General features: G+C 42.1%; 2 protein-coding genes across 2 annotated transcripts in view; one reads left to right on the plus strand and one right to left on the minus strand.

Moving 5' to 3' along the window:
* Positions 1–750: 750 nt before the first annotated feature.
* lmod3 (leiomodin 3 (fetal)) lies at positions 751–3,722 on the plus strand (the record flags this gene model as incomplete). The annotated part of the gene is made up of 3 exons (XM_084333583.1): positions 751–1,041; positions 1,712–3,391; positions 3,610–3,722. The coding sequence occupies 3 exons, from the start codon at positions 751–753 to the stop codon at positions 3,655–3,657; spliced, it is 2,019 nt and encodes a 672-aa protein (XP_084189709.1). The 3' UTR covers positions 3,658–3,722.
* A 6,403-nt stretch (positions 3,723–10,125) lies between these two features.
* Positions 10,126–15,402, minus strand: part of LOC311243551 (PRA1 family protein 3-like) — a 29,007-nt gene continuing 23,730 nt past the window's right edge. The window contains exon 3 of the mRNA XM_084332806.1: positions 10,126–12,081. Within this exon, the coding sequence (XP_084188932.1) occupies positions 11,906–12,081 (176 nt within the window). The 3' untranslated portion in view covers positions 10,126–11,905. The remainder of the gene's footprint in view (positions 12,082–15,402) is intronic.

Raw genomic sequence — 15,402 nt, forward strand, 5'->3', positions numbered from 1 at the left:
AAATTGCAAGGATGAGGTATAGGGATGTCTGCTAATCTCTTTGTAATACATTATATAAAAAGATGGTGTTGAAAGAGTGTCTACTAAAGGTCAAGCAGTAAAATGGCATGCAGTTGAGATTAGCAACACAGCCAATTCCTCCCTGTTGATGTTGTATCGGTTGTTTGTTGTTGTTGTTGTTGTTGTTGTTGTTGTTGTTGTTGTTGTTGTTGTTGTTGTGTACAGCACAAGCGATAATGTTTTACTGCTGTGTGTGACTGGACGCACCTCTGTGAATGAATGAATGAATGAATGAATGAATGAATGACAAGTTTATCCAACAGATTGCAGAATGGGTACAATACGACTCAATAAATACACACAATTGTTAGACCAGAGAAAGACGTTTGTCTTGTTTACATCAGGGTCCCCCATTTTCAATTCATAGTGTGTGCAATGGAGAGCCTATAATAAACACAGACTCCTCCTGGAACCGTGACGGTGAATCCCATTCCCACCTGTCGCTGTCAATCCACCGCGCTTTTCCTTCACCCAGAGCAACTGCCATCCAGAAGGACCGCGACGACCCGACCAGCTGAGGGAAGTGGCTGAAAAAAGACCTACCCCTCCTCCACACAGTTCTGTGTTTAATTTTAGCCTCTTCATGAGATAGAAGCTCCGCAAACTCCAGTCAACGCTCTCGCCTGAGCTGTTCGCCGTGGACAGAAGTTTTCTTTTCTTTTTTTTCTCTCCTATACAAACGACGCGACCATGTCGAACAACAACAGGGACACGGAGGAGATCGATGAAGAGGATATCGATGAGGATGAACTCCTGGCCATGCTTTCTCCCGAGGAGATCCAGGAGCTCCAGAGTGAGATGGATGTCATCATCGCCCCGGACGAGAGAGTACCCGTAGGGCAGAGACAGAAGGACCAGACAGAGAAACCTCCTACGGGGTCGTTTGACCACAGGGGCCTGGTTGACTATCTCTACTGGGAGAAAGAATCCAAACGCATGTTGGAGGAAGAGAGGGTGCCTGCTACTCTGCTGCCCAGCGAGGTGAGAGGACAAATATGTAGTGTCCACCCACCCTAAGATATTGAGAGAAATATACACACATATGCACTACAAATACAATTTATTATTATTATTACTATACACGTGTGTGTGTGTGTGTGTGTGTGTGTCTGTGCGTGTGTCTGTCTGTCTTGTCTGTCTGTTCGTTCATGTGTGTGTGTGTGTATATCTATCTGTCTGTCTGTCTGTCTGTCTGTTTGTTCATGTGTGTGTATGGCTATCTGTCTTGTCTGTCTGTGTTTGTTCATGTGGTGTGTGTGTGTGTGTGTGTGTGTGTGTGTGTGTGCATACGTGTGCGTATAACTTGTATATTCTAAGTGTATTCTGTTACATATTCAAATTGGAACTAACTCAACCTCGCAGTGTAGGGAACTCCTTAATAAAATCCAAGGGGTATTTAATACATAATTTTTTAAACATGAAGGGTTATTAAGGTGTAAAATGAAGGGACTCGTTAATGCTTAACCCTTTCACTGCCGCGCTACCAAACGGTTAACCCTTTCACTGCGACAATACACAGAAGGTTAACCATTTCACTGCCACATAACAGCCGGTTCGACCGTCGGTTGTGTGATAGTAAAGGGTTAACCTTCTGTCATGTGGCAGTGAAAGGGTTAACCTTAATTGTAAGCTGATTATTTGTCTTCAACAGAAAACCTTGACAGAGGAAGCTGAGAAGAAAGAAAAGGAGGAAGCTGAGAAGAAAGAAACGGCGAATGGTGAAGACGTGGAATATGTGTATGAAGTGATTGAAGTCATTGAGGAGGAGGCTGGTGACGGTGAAGAAGGAGAAGAAATCATTGAGGAAATCATCGAGGAAATCATCAAGGAAGAGGTTGAGGACCAGGAGGAGGAACATCAGGAAGAGGAAGAGAGAGCACAGGAAGTAGAAGTGGGAGACAAGACGGAGGCAGAGGCAGAGAAGATAGAGGAACTACCTGCGACCACAGAGGATCGCGGACATCTCGTAGAACATTCGGATGACAGCGTTGAAAATGGCCACAGTGACGCGACCGACGGCAACCATCAGCCGCCCTCAGGGATGGACGAGAACAAAGAAGAGGTCGACCGGCAGCCGGGCACGTTGTCGTCACAAGAGGAAGAGGAAGTTCATACCAGAGACTCCTCCCCTCCGAGAGACGCAGAGCAGACCCCGGAGGAGGAGCCTGTTTTTGTTCCGGAAAGAGAAGTGCGGAAAATAAACAAACTGAATATTCCAAAGCTGCCGATCGGCGGCTTGAAGATGACGTCGAGGCCCTCGGGCAACGAGACGAACCTGGACACGACCCTGGACAAGATCAAGAAGAACAACCCCTCCATCACCGAGGTCAACCTCAACAACATAGAAAACATTCCCAAAGAGATGCTCTTGGATTACGTCAACGCCATCAAGAAGAACCGCTTCGTGAAAACGCTCAGCATCGCCAACACCGGCGTTGACGAGACCACCGCTTTCCACCTGGCCAACATGCTGAGGGAGAACCGCAGCGTGACCACACTGAACATCGAGTCCAACTTCGTGACGGGGAAGGGTATCGTCGCCATCATACGCTGCCTCCAGTTCAACGAGACCCTCACGGAGCTGCGCTTCCACAACCAGAGGCACATGCTGGGCCACCACGCCGAGATGGAGATCTCGCGCCTGCTCAAGGCCAACAACACCCTCCTGAAGATGGGCTACCACTTCGAGCAGCCGGGGCCTCGGATGGTCGTGACCAACCTCCTGACCCGGAACCTCGACCGTCAGAGGCAGGTGAGGAAGGAGGACCAGAAGCAGCAGCAGCTGAAGGAGCACCGGGAAGCCATTCAGATGTACGAGAACAGCCTCAACCTGCCCCCCGGTCTGCTGGAGATGCTGGGTTATGTGCCCCCCTTGGAGGTCTTGCAGCAGAACGGTCTTTTGCCGTCCTCTTCGGAGACGAGCGCCTTCCTTCAAAAAATTCAGCGGAAAAACAGCCCACCTACAGAGCCTCAAGCCTCACAGCCCAGACACACTTCTTCGCGCGACCCCATTCCAAAGCTACAGACGATCAACATGGAACCGACAACCCCACTGAGGGATGTCCAGCTTAAGAGGACTCCCAAGAAGCCTAACCCTCTGCTGCAGTTTGAGGACATGAAACCGGATAGGGCCAGTTTCCATTTGAGGAAGGTGTCCAGAGAAAAGGACACAGATAATGGAGTGATGGGGGACGATAGACCCAACCTGAGGGCTGTGATTCAGACTTTGAGGCCTGTCCCTCGGGTGCGAGAGCCAGCGAAGATCGACCTCACGCCCCGCGATTTCCTCCTGAACCAGATCAAACAAGGCAACGTGGCCTATCTTAAATCTGTAAGTATTTGAGGATCCTCAAATGAGTGTGAACGGTGGCCCAACAATTATGTTGTTAACCTGAGTTGATAATAAGCACCACATTCAAGTTGATCACCCTACAGGGGAATCACTCAAGATGTTACTGACCCATTCTGTATCTGCCTGTGCTTAGATACCATGTATCTTTTAAAAGCCAGTGCTTTATAATCATTGTTTGTTTACGTCTCTGCTTGCAGGTGCCGCTCCCCAAAGAGCTGGAATCAAGAGAGACCAGTCTCTTCTGAGGAATTAACCTTCAACGACAGCTGTTTGTTCAATTTAATGTCCTCCTCAGATGACGCCTCGCTTTGTCCGTTCTGCTGGCCCAGGCAAATTGTTGTGTTTTGCAGTGAAGGGAAGGAGTAAAAGAAACATATATTCTGTACATACGTATTTTGAATTAGCGCCAATCAAAACATTTACCAGAAAATGCTGCAATTAAGGCGAGACAGTACCCCCGAAATCGCCTTTTTGCTTTTTTTCGACAATATTGAGATTTTGTTATATTTTGCTTCCGGCCATTAACGTTGATTAATGTCCTTGGATGCCAGCATCCACTTAAAAACACATAATCTATGTTTTAAATTATGGCTATGTGTCTAATCTGCCCGTCGCTTATCAATGACTTGTTTGCAGTCAACATCGTCGAAACGGATAGTTTTTTAATCGGTTCATATCCTTTTTATAGCATTTCGAAAAGCTATCGTTTTCTCGAAAATTTCAGGAAAATAGAAAGATTCCGTCATAAACGGCATTTATTGGAATATCCTCGAATACACTAGACACGTTGTCATTTGTCGGCCTATTTATTAATCGTTTTCAAATAAACGCTAGATTATCGATAGTATATGTGTACTTATGCACGCTATAGAAGCGAGCTGAGAAATCGATTCTCTTATTTCCTCAACAGCACACACACACATATACACATACGGGACACGCTGTTATCTCAGTGAAAACAGCTCTGATTATCCTAAAACTGGTAACATAGACTCCTTACCTTAGATCAGATGTTCTCCAAAAAGATTATTCAAATTCCTGATCGCCATTCCAAATATCGATCGCGTTTATTGATTGATTATTGGCTGCTGTAAATATATATTCCAGGCTGCTTTCCATCTCGCGATCACTTCCCTCTTCATCAGACGGCTCGCCAGCATAGTGGAGCCAGTAGGCTCCCCCCCCCCACACATCCACCAGTCTAATCGAATGGGCTGCAGTTACACAGGGATAGACGATAGGGGGCGGTATTTTCCCATCGGAGCTCCTAGAGGGGCTGCTGTACCAACGGGAGACTCGGTTGATGAAATATGAATTCAGATCGCTAATAAAAAAAAAAAATTACAATTAGCGTCGTCGGCATTCAACGGTCGGCATGAAATAACGACATAACACATCGCCGGCACTCAAAGTGTTAACATGTCTTATTTCACACTACTGGCAATAAAATATCGAAAACACACAATTAGTTGTTTATTTTACTTCATTTTGTCTGATCGTGTCCATAGATCACAATTACAATACAAAACGTTGAGGTTGTCTTCTCAAAAACAGGTTTCTTTGCATTTAACTTACACACAGTCTTGGAACTCCATTTCCCTAATACATACACACACACCAAACTTTCCACATTTCTTCCCATCCATATCCTGCTTCTAATTCCAGAAGGGTTTGTTGATATATCATTCATAATTCTGAAAGCTTGCAATACATTTTCTCTTAGTTTTTATGTACATAACAAAACTGGGAAAGTTTCATAGTGATATCTATTATAGTATTAGGGGGTACTGTCTCACCAAAATACCGGTAAAGTGAAATCATGTAGAATACTGACTGGGTCTGGTTTCTGGATCTCATCTCACTAATGCATGGTTTCTTTGGGAAGTCAGCATGAAGAGAAAGGTGGGATGGGGATCTATGTATTTTCATTTACATTTCAATATACAGTAATAGCACTTAGTTTAAGAATTAATAGATGCTATTCCTAAGGCTTAGGGATCCAGTCTTTGTGAATTTTTCTTTTCACATTTGTGAAACAACTTTCTCCCAAAGCCAGAAACAAAAAAACTCAAAAGACTCAATTCAGTGATGTCATCAAGGTATACATCCCTGGAGCTGCTCCAGAGGATTATGGGAGACTGTCTATCAAAATAAAATATATTCTAATCTATAGTATTACTATTATTCTGAATCAGAATATGCATCCTTATTCCTTGAAGTTGTTACTTTTTGTTACTCTGAGTGACCATTTCCATCTACGACAGTGGCTCGGGAGGTAGAGCAGTCGCCTGGTAATCCGTAAGAGTTCCCGGTTCGATTCCCGCTCCTCCCAGGCAACGTGTCGAAGTGTCCTTGAGCAAGACAATTAATTGCTCCCAATTAGCAGGTCGGCACCTTGCATGGTGTGTGTGAATGTGTGAGTGAATTGGTATAATGTGAGGAACAAATTGTAAAAGCGCTTTGGATAAAAGCTCTATATAAAATGCACCATATACCATTTCCATCTTCTCCAGGTGATGCCCAATAGGGATGACTAGGACGGGACAGACATGTTCTCTCGTGTTCACCAATGGGAGACAGTTGTTCAGAAATACTGTACGCTTCTTTAGGACACAGGAGTCACAGTAGAAACTTGAAACAGGGTTCCCACAGACATGTAATTCAAGGACTTTCACGTACTTTTCCAAGCCATATTTTTTCATTTTAAAAGGATACAATTCACTTTGAAATGCTGGTTGGATCCAATATTTATGGCTTAAAACCAATTTCTGACAATGAGTTACACTTTAGATTAGAAAATGATACTTCTTGATTCAGAGCTATTTTATCATGGATGAACAAAACTATCAATGCGAATGGTTGATTTGAATTTCAATGACTTTTTAAGAACCTTGTTAAAACAAATAGTCTGTTGTCAAGGAATTCCAGGCCTTGACTTTTTTTTGTAAAAAATCAAGCACTTTAAGGACCTTGTGCGAACCCTGTTGAAATACAGCGGCGTTCTTCAACGCCTATTAGATTGCGTAGTGTGTGCAGACTGATGTGATAGGCTATAGCTGAGGCAGAGCGCTGGAGTTGACTGCTGCCTGAACTGGCTTCGCATCATAACTCAAATGAAGCATCACATTTACATCACATTTAGTAATTTAGCTGCCGCTTTTATCCAAAGCGACTAACAGCAGGTACAACCCTTTCAGCCGAGTAACAATGTTCATCAAACAGTGCTGAAACTTGGGTGCTGCGGTGTTGAGTGCATAGTAGTAAAGACATTAGTATAGTAGGAAGAGTGCATGATAGAAGATAGTAAGAAGGTTATTTTTTTCATTTCAGATATTGATTGAAGAAGTGTGTTTTTAGTCCATGGCGAAAGATTGGTCGGGTTTCGGCTGTCCTAACTGGTGGGAAGTTTGTTCGCATTAGAACAGATACAAAATATATATACACAACATTAACTTAGGATATATATTATTTTGAACCCTTTCACTACCACACTACAGAAGGTTAACCCTTTCTTAGTGAAAGGGTTAATCTTCTGAAGTGTGGTAGTGAAAGGGTTAACCCTTTGTCATGTGGCAGTGAAAAGGTTAACCTTCTGTATTGTCGCAGTGAAAGGGTTAACCATTTGGTAGTGTGGTAGTGAAAGGGTTAAAGCAGAGGGATGTGGACGAGGGTTGCTTTCCCATCCCTCAACAATTACCACCAAGATTAATTGTTATACTAGACTAGAAGTCTTTATTTGTCATGCAGTTTTAACACACACGCAAGATGGGCGACCCACAGGAACACACACACATGCACTGAGTCGCCGATGAAATGTCTCTCTGCACTTTTCCCATCCCGTTGTCCTTCCCCCCATGGGCAGCCAGGAGCAGATAGGGCGTCAACGTGAGCCGCGCCCCGGGGACCAATCCAAGTGCTCCTGTTCGTCTTCATCAAGGACGCCACAGCTTTAGCGATCTGTTGTGCATGTTTTTATCTTATCGGGGGGAAACCCTTACGAGCACGGGGAGAACATGCAAACTCCACACAGAAAGGCCTGGGAGATACCCCACCTGAGTACCTGGCATCATGGAAACCTGGTCCCCAAGCGGGAATCGAACCCTGGACCTTCTTGCTGTGAGGCGACAGGGTTAACCACTACACCACCGTGCAAGATGCCGTTGTGCAAGGCACTTGACCCCCAACTGCTCCTGTGGAACAAGTCGGTGACCAATTGTACAATCTCACTTCTCCCCTGAATTTGTGGTCAAGCGGCCCCCATTTGTCTGAAATAACATATAAAATTGAAAATACATCAAGCTAATCAATCAACGAATTATCAAATAACAAAAAACAATCCACTAATTTACCTTTGTGTCAAGTCAATATGCAAAACAATGGGTCTCATTTTCAAATGTTTTTCTTTCATATATTTGTGCATACAGACGTACAACATATCTATGCTCCGATAACTTTCTGTGCCGTTTGTACTCTGTTGTGCAGTGGCACTGGTTGGTCGTCACACACCTGTCTCCATCCTAGGCTTCTTCTCCCTCCTCTCCCTGTCTTTCTCTGCCTCTGGTTCACCTGTTTGTTTAAATTTCATAAAACACATTAAGACAACATTATTTGGACAGTTGGTTGACATGTGCATCAAATATAATTTAGCATTCATTAAATTCATGATGAATAGTCCATCTGAACATACTATGCACTATGGTGTTATGCCTTCATTCACTTTACACAATGGCACTCAATATTGCACCTGTAGCTTCTTCTATGATGCTGGTTCCTGCAAAGGCCTCTCCCTCCTCCATCCTTTCTTTTTCTGATTCAGGTTCACCTGTGTGTTTAAATTGTATTAAACAGACATTTGGACTGTTTGCGTTCATTTTAACTATTGTAATGCAATCACACATTTATGAATAGTCCAATCTGAATATACTATGCATTGGTGTATTATGCTCAAATTCACTTAACACAATGGCACTCAATATTGCACCTGTAGTTTCTACTATGATGCTGGTTCCTGCAAAACCCTCCTCCATCCTTTCCCTTTCTGACTCAGGTTCAACTGTGTTTAAATTGCATTAAAACAGACATCATTTGGACTGTTGGTTGCCAGCTATTAAATATGATTGATTGATTGATTGATTGAAAAGTTTATTAACAGATTGCAGAATGGGTACAGTACAGTACATCTCAATACATACAATTGTTAAGGGGATGCAGACCAGAGAAAGACTTTCGTCTTGTTTCCACCAGGGTCCCCCATTTTCAATTCATCATAACATATATGACATACATGACATACAGATAGACAGTACTGCTACATCTATACATTTATGACATATCAGATTTGCAAATACAGTACTGTTTGTGATACAAAAGTGTCCAGAAAAGGAGTGTATATACATTTGGCGTAGAAACTGTACATTGGAGGAGGTTGGTGGGGTTGGGTGGGTTGGGTGAGGGCTGTACATTGGAGGTGGGGGGGGGGGGGGGGGGTTGGGTAGGGGACACACACACATTTTACACTGTACATTGGAATGTTGACAAAGCCTTACTTGGTCATTTACTGTACAATTAGGTTAGGACATTTGTAGGGGCCAGTTTCGAATTGCAGTCTCACGTAGGTGTTTTTTGAGAGTGTTTTTGAAGGTGGGTAGTGATTCACATTCCTTTACAGCTTTAGGCAGGGCGTTCCACATTGATGTGGCATAATTGCGAAACGTGTTTAGTCCCTTGTTTGAGCCGAATCTGGGTTTTACATGATTTGTGGAGCTCCCTCTGGTGTTGTGATCGTGGTATTCACTGACCTTTGGGAAGTATTTTGACATGTACATGGGTACCTTGGTCGCGTAGTGTATCTTGTAGACCAGGCCCATTGCAAGTTGCTGTACTCTGTCGTCTACTCTAAGCCATCCTAGGTTGTCAAAGTGGGCAGGGGTGAGGTGGGTTCTAGGAGTCAGGTCAAGTAGTAGTCTGACTAGCTTGTTTTGAGATGTTTGTAATTTGTTTTTTAGTGCCTTTGAGGTGCTTTGGTACCATGAGGTGCAAGCATAGGACTTGTAACTAGCACTAGCAGGCAAAACAATATTGCTAAATTATTTTATTGAAGTTAAAGAATAGCAAAGTTAAAGTAAATTGTTGATGGATCAGAATACTGGGAGAAAGCTTAGCTAGCAAAAATAATATTCATAATGACGTGTGTGGAGCACTGGATCATGTGAATCACCTGTTGCGATTACCCAGTGGTTTAAGTAGGACTCTTGGTATTTTCTTTTAAATGCAGCTTTCTTTTTTCTGGCACTCTGAGACCCTTCTGTGTCTCATCCTCCCTTTTCAAAGAAGCTCTCCAGTGACATTATAGCAAGCAAACTGATGCACAGACAAAACCTGCGACTAAGTCAAGTATGCTGGAGTGAGGAAGTGGCAATTTTCTAAATAAGACTGATGAAAATAAAGAATTTTATTTTAAACAACTTTATTCTTTCTTTGCAGCCCGGTACCAAACCACATTTTGGGATCTATAAATGTCTGATATGTAAAACAAAAAAAGAAGAAAAAAGCATGAGGTTGGGCGGCCCTCGCAAATGGACCGGCCCATCCGGGAAAATTCCCGATTTCCCGATGGCGCCATCATTTCAATGCTGGTTAGTGCTAGTGTGATGCTGGTTTAGCTGGTCTTTCTAGCAGGGCGTGCAGACACACACACACACAGGAAAAGAGACTTCAAGACTTAAATTAGCTTTATTATTATATAGACATCAGAGTTTTGCTTCCAGTTCGGCGGTTACATCGCCAATACGCCATAATGAAAAACAAATCACATAAAAAAAGAAAACACAGAATATGGCATCCATATGAACATTCTCCTTCAACCACCACTGGTGAAGTTAGCATGCACACATTGCTGTGAACGTGTCAAGAGCAAGATGCAACATCTGCACTTTAATATTAGGAAAACAATATAAAACGCACACGGTTAATGTCATCGCGCTTTTCCCTTTGCTATTTCAAAGGGAAGCGGATTGTGTCCCAATAGGAAATATGATGTATTTACTAAGCGCACACAGGGGTTACATTGATGCACTCATCATTGATGATGAAACTAGTGCCAACGCTAAATCATGTGCTTTCAAAATTGCGACCGTCGGGGCTTTAATGGCGTCTGCATGCTCTTATTATGAACACACAGACCCATCGGACATTATTAAAAGTGCAAAAACAACTAAACGTGAGCACACATCTATAAAATAATAAAAAGCTGCATTAGCCATTCTCTTTTCAATAATGCATAACTGTGATCATAAGGTTCTCACTCACGCCTGCAGGGACAAGGCCTGTTACGCAGAAACCTTCTAAGAACAAGCAGGACCTTGTGTGTGCAAGGCTCACTGTTCAGGTCACACAACAACCAGAAACATTCACAAATCAGATCTTTATTGCTACTTATAGCAGCGGAACTTGGTTCAATGACTCTTAGAGGAGAACTCTAGAGAATCTGATTCTACTAGGGGGGAGGGGGGGAACAAATAACGCCTTTGTTTTGAGGTAGCAAACTGATTGGTTCTGATTAGGGATGTTCGATATTGGCTTTTTTACCGATATCCGATATACCGATATTGTCCAACTTTTAATTTCAGATACCGATATCAACCGATACCGATATATCCAGGGTTTCCCTCCCAAAAAAACAGAATAATTTCAGTTAATTAACATTACATATATCTTGTTGTGGAATTAACACAACATTATGCATACTTTTTACAATAAATAAAATAAGAATTTGTTCTTACTTTCTTGCCTGGGTAAATAAATGTAAAAATAAAAAATAAAAAACCGAAAACGGATACTGATAATTTCTGATATTACATTTTAATGCCAATATAGGCCGATAATATCGGTAGGCCGATGATATTGGACATCCCTAGTTCTGATTTAGTTTAATCTTTTAGTACAAAACTCTTCATCGTCTTCTCCTGAAAGCCGCGATACACTTAAAACCCAATTGCTTCAACATGCAAAATACATATTGCATTCAGTCATGCAGCTTCCTTTTGGCCGACGCCTTCGTTGCGCACTCTTCCACAGCCGCAGGGACGCCGTTCGATGATGGGAAACGCGTATCGAGGTTGTTGGTTCGGCAACGTTATTGGAACAAAATGCGCGGAGTAGTACACAGGAATGCTCAAACCTTTGGTAACAACAGTGCCTTCTCAAACATTCAATCCATATACAGTGGTGTGCAAATCTTTGTAAACCGCACCCCGTGTAATTTAGGTGACTGAAAACAGTAACGTATATAAAGGGTAAAAGTAAAAATGAAGAAAACTAAAGAAAGGGTGAAATAAAGCATAGGTGATAAATAATGTTCGAGATAAATTATGGGGAATGCGGAACGATGCTTTATTGGGGCACGAATGAAATTCCCACTTGGTTTGGTGCTACTGACATTATGACACCTCAGGATGGGGCCACTCCCTCCCCCTGCTCATCCTCCTCCCCCCCTCACTCCTTCAGCTTGCACTCAATGAAATCCTGGATCTTGTTGATCTTCTCCTCCTGCTGGTCCAGAAGGTCCAGGATGATGCTCATGGGGGACCTCTTCAGCCCGGCACTCTCGATCTTGTTCTCCAGCCGGTTCTTCATGTTCCGCAGTCTCAGCGAGGCGTGGATCAGGACCACTGGGGAAACATAACAACACATAACACATTACAACACATACACAACATATTGGCTGACAGGAAGAGCATATTCAGTGCTAGGCTAACACTCCATAAATGTAGCACTGAACGGCACAGGAAGTCCTTCATTCCGACAGCCATCAGACTTTACAACGCATCACTGTGCCTCACTGCATCACTGAGCACAGGGTGACAGTTACCATCTTCCTGGACTTTTCCTTTTTTTTTAAATTATTATTATGTCTTTGGTAGATTTTTTATTGTATTATTATAGAGGAAGAACGGGAGACAAAGCGGGGGGAAGACATTCAGCAAATGACGCCGGGTGCGGGAATCGAACCAGAGTCGGCCGCTTCGCGACGCAGCGCGTTGCATGGTTCGCCACTTGGGCGCAGACTTTTACTTTTTAAAACAACACTGTTCAATATTACACTTACTGTAGACTTCTGTGTATTTTATTTTATTCTTAGGCAATTTGTTTTGTTATTCGTGACTTTGTTCTGTCTAAATGTTTAATGTGAGCGATTTGTAGTGTCAAATTTCCCTCGGGATGATTCAAGTATTTCTATTCTATTCTATAACACATAACAAACATATAACAACACATAACAAAGATAAACACGGAAACACCCGTCTGATTTCAAATATTTCCATGTGCCCAGAGAAGTTCTAATCAATATTTGTGAAAATGAGCTGCTCTCTCCCAAAGCCAGATACAGAATTAGTAAGACTCAAACTTGTGGTGTCATCAAGTGTAAACGGTCTGGAGCTGCTCCATAGGCAATGAATGAGAGACCCATTTTGTGGTCCCACAGAAAGTTGGTGCGAGTATTTACTCAAATTACCTCTATTCTCTAGTAGTATTCTCAGTTCTGGAACATAAAATGCATCTGTATACTATAAATATGACTACTGTATATATGCTGTGTGATTTTATATACTTTTTCCTTTGGCTTACTTCTGTATACACTTGACGTGACTGAAAATTATGGAAACCTCAGCCTTTCGAGTTTAAATTAAAGGTTTGAAATTAAATAACACAGAACATTCACCTGGGCGCTCTGGGTGTCACCTATAATAACATCTCTCCCAATTCATCGTCTCTGAGGCACTTATCACACGTTTGAGGTGTAGCACTCTATAGTGCGGTGGCTTAGCACCAGATTTGAGAAAGATGTGGATGCGCCGGACAAAAGCACCAAATTTTTCCCACGTGTTCCTCATCATCATAGCTTTCATTTTGGGGTAGGGGCCACGTCATCATGATGGATTTCAAGATGGCCGCCATGTAAAATCAAGGTTCTGCCCATTAATAAATATCTTGGTCCATATTCATTAAGCCCAACTGTTGGGAAGGGGGTTTTAATAGGCAATGATTCAAAATTATGTTAAATGTTCACCTAGAAAAAACTGCCATGCTCATCTTCCAAAAGGTCCCTTGGCTGTTCACATGAATATATCAGAGTGAACATTGGTTTTATAGGTACCCACAAGCCTCTTCTTTCCAGACATAACCACTTTGTCCAACTTGCATGCTATTTGGAGCAATAATCAAGCAGGTTTGTGCATGTGGTACAAATGTGTCAAACATTCTAACAACTGCCAAAAATTTGAATGTTGGGTTAGGGTTTGTTGTTAGAATGTTGAACATAGAAGATCAATTTTGGTGTCAAACTATACATTTTCTGGGTCAATAAATGTGTTAATGCTATGAAGAATGTCACCAGATGAATATTTGTACCATTCTAACAACATATTTACATCATTTTTTACTTGTTTAACAGTCAGACATGCATGAATCGAATAGACATTTTATTAGGATCACTCGTTACATTTATTATTAGTATCATAACTCTTTAGCCCGTATAGGTGTATTTAACTGTTATGGAGATATTTTCGCGGGTCTTGTGCAGTGGTCTCGTGCCCGCGAAAATATCAGAATGTTTCATAATAATTCCCGCGGTATACTGGCCAGCTCTCAGTGACAGCTGTCATGACAGCTGTCGTGGCTTAGCGCAGCCAGAGGACAGAGCGATAAGGGACATGTTTAAAAAGGCAAAACATAATATAACAGGTAAGTCAAGTGTCATTACTTTAGTTATCAAAGGTGGAATCTCTGGATATAAGCAATAGGGATGGGAACCGTTCACATTTGAACCGATACGGTACCTGTGAATCGATACCGGTACCCAGCGGTACCTTTTTTCTGTACTTTAGTCTCTAAAAATGTAATCTACCTACCTCAGTCGTAAAAAGAAAATCCAAACTTCAAATAACTACACTTTCGACCGTTTTCGGCTTGCCATTGCCCCGACTGCTTTGTTGTTGAATCAAGTCAAATCCTAGGCAAGCGTATTGTAGAGGAGCCAAAGCTATATATTTAGGTTATTGTATTATATGAATGTTTATGTTTATTTTTATAACCTTACATTGAAACGGCATTAGGAATATTGATTGGATTTAGATAGTCATTGAACCATATAATTTGTCATAATAGAACCTTCTAGAACATTCGTGATGTCACAGTATGATGTCATAGTCAAACATTCTAGAACATTTGTGATGTCACAGTATGATGTCATAATGGAACATTCTAGAGCATTCGTGATGTCACAGCATGATGTCATAATCGTGTATCTATATATATTCAACAATTCTCTCTGAAGAGCTCAGTGTGCATTTTGAAACTGAGTGCTGAGCAGTACTGAACAGATAGACTAAACAACATAGATTGAAGCCTGCATTTCTAGACCAGGGTGCCTTGCCTACCATTTTGCTGTTTATTTACGGCTTTCAGGTGAGGAGGAATTTTCATGTGTCGAGTCGGCTGTGATTTTGGACTCGGAAAATACAGTTTTCTTACCTTGTAGTAGTGACGTGAATATTTAGGAAAAGAAATAGCTTTAGGATCACTTCTGTAAAGAGAGACCGCTGTGGAAGAGAAATAAACCATTTGGATATCTTTGTTTTACACCGGAGCGGCTGTGGACCTTATTTTTCTTTATCAACGAACGTACTACTCACGAGTAAGCAACTTTAACCAGTAGAGTGGAACATCAGCCCTGATACGTATATTGTGCGTGTGAACGTTGACATGAAAAGAAAAAAGGTTAAAAAAAAATTGCAAAAAAAAACAATTATTTTTCTTTTTACGGTATCTTACGTGAATCGATACTCGGTACGGTAGTACCGACGTGTTTCGGTAAGTATCTTTAAAAGTACAGAATTCTGTACCCATCCCTAATAAGCAATGATGTTATAGTTTAAAGCTAAACTATACGTTTTTTTGGAAGATGAGCATGGCAGTTTTTTCTAGGTCGA

Source organism: Notolepis coatsorum (genome assembly GCF_963971535.1).
Source record: "Notolepis coatsorum genome assembly, chromosome: 17".
Taxonomy (NCBI): Eukaryota; Metazoa; Chordata; class Actinopteri; order Aulopiformes; family Paralepididae; genus Notolepis; species Notolepis coatsorum.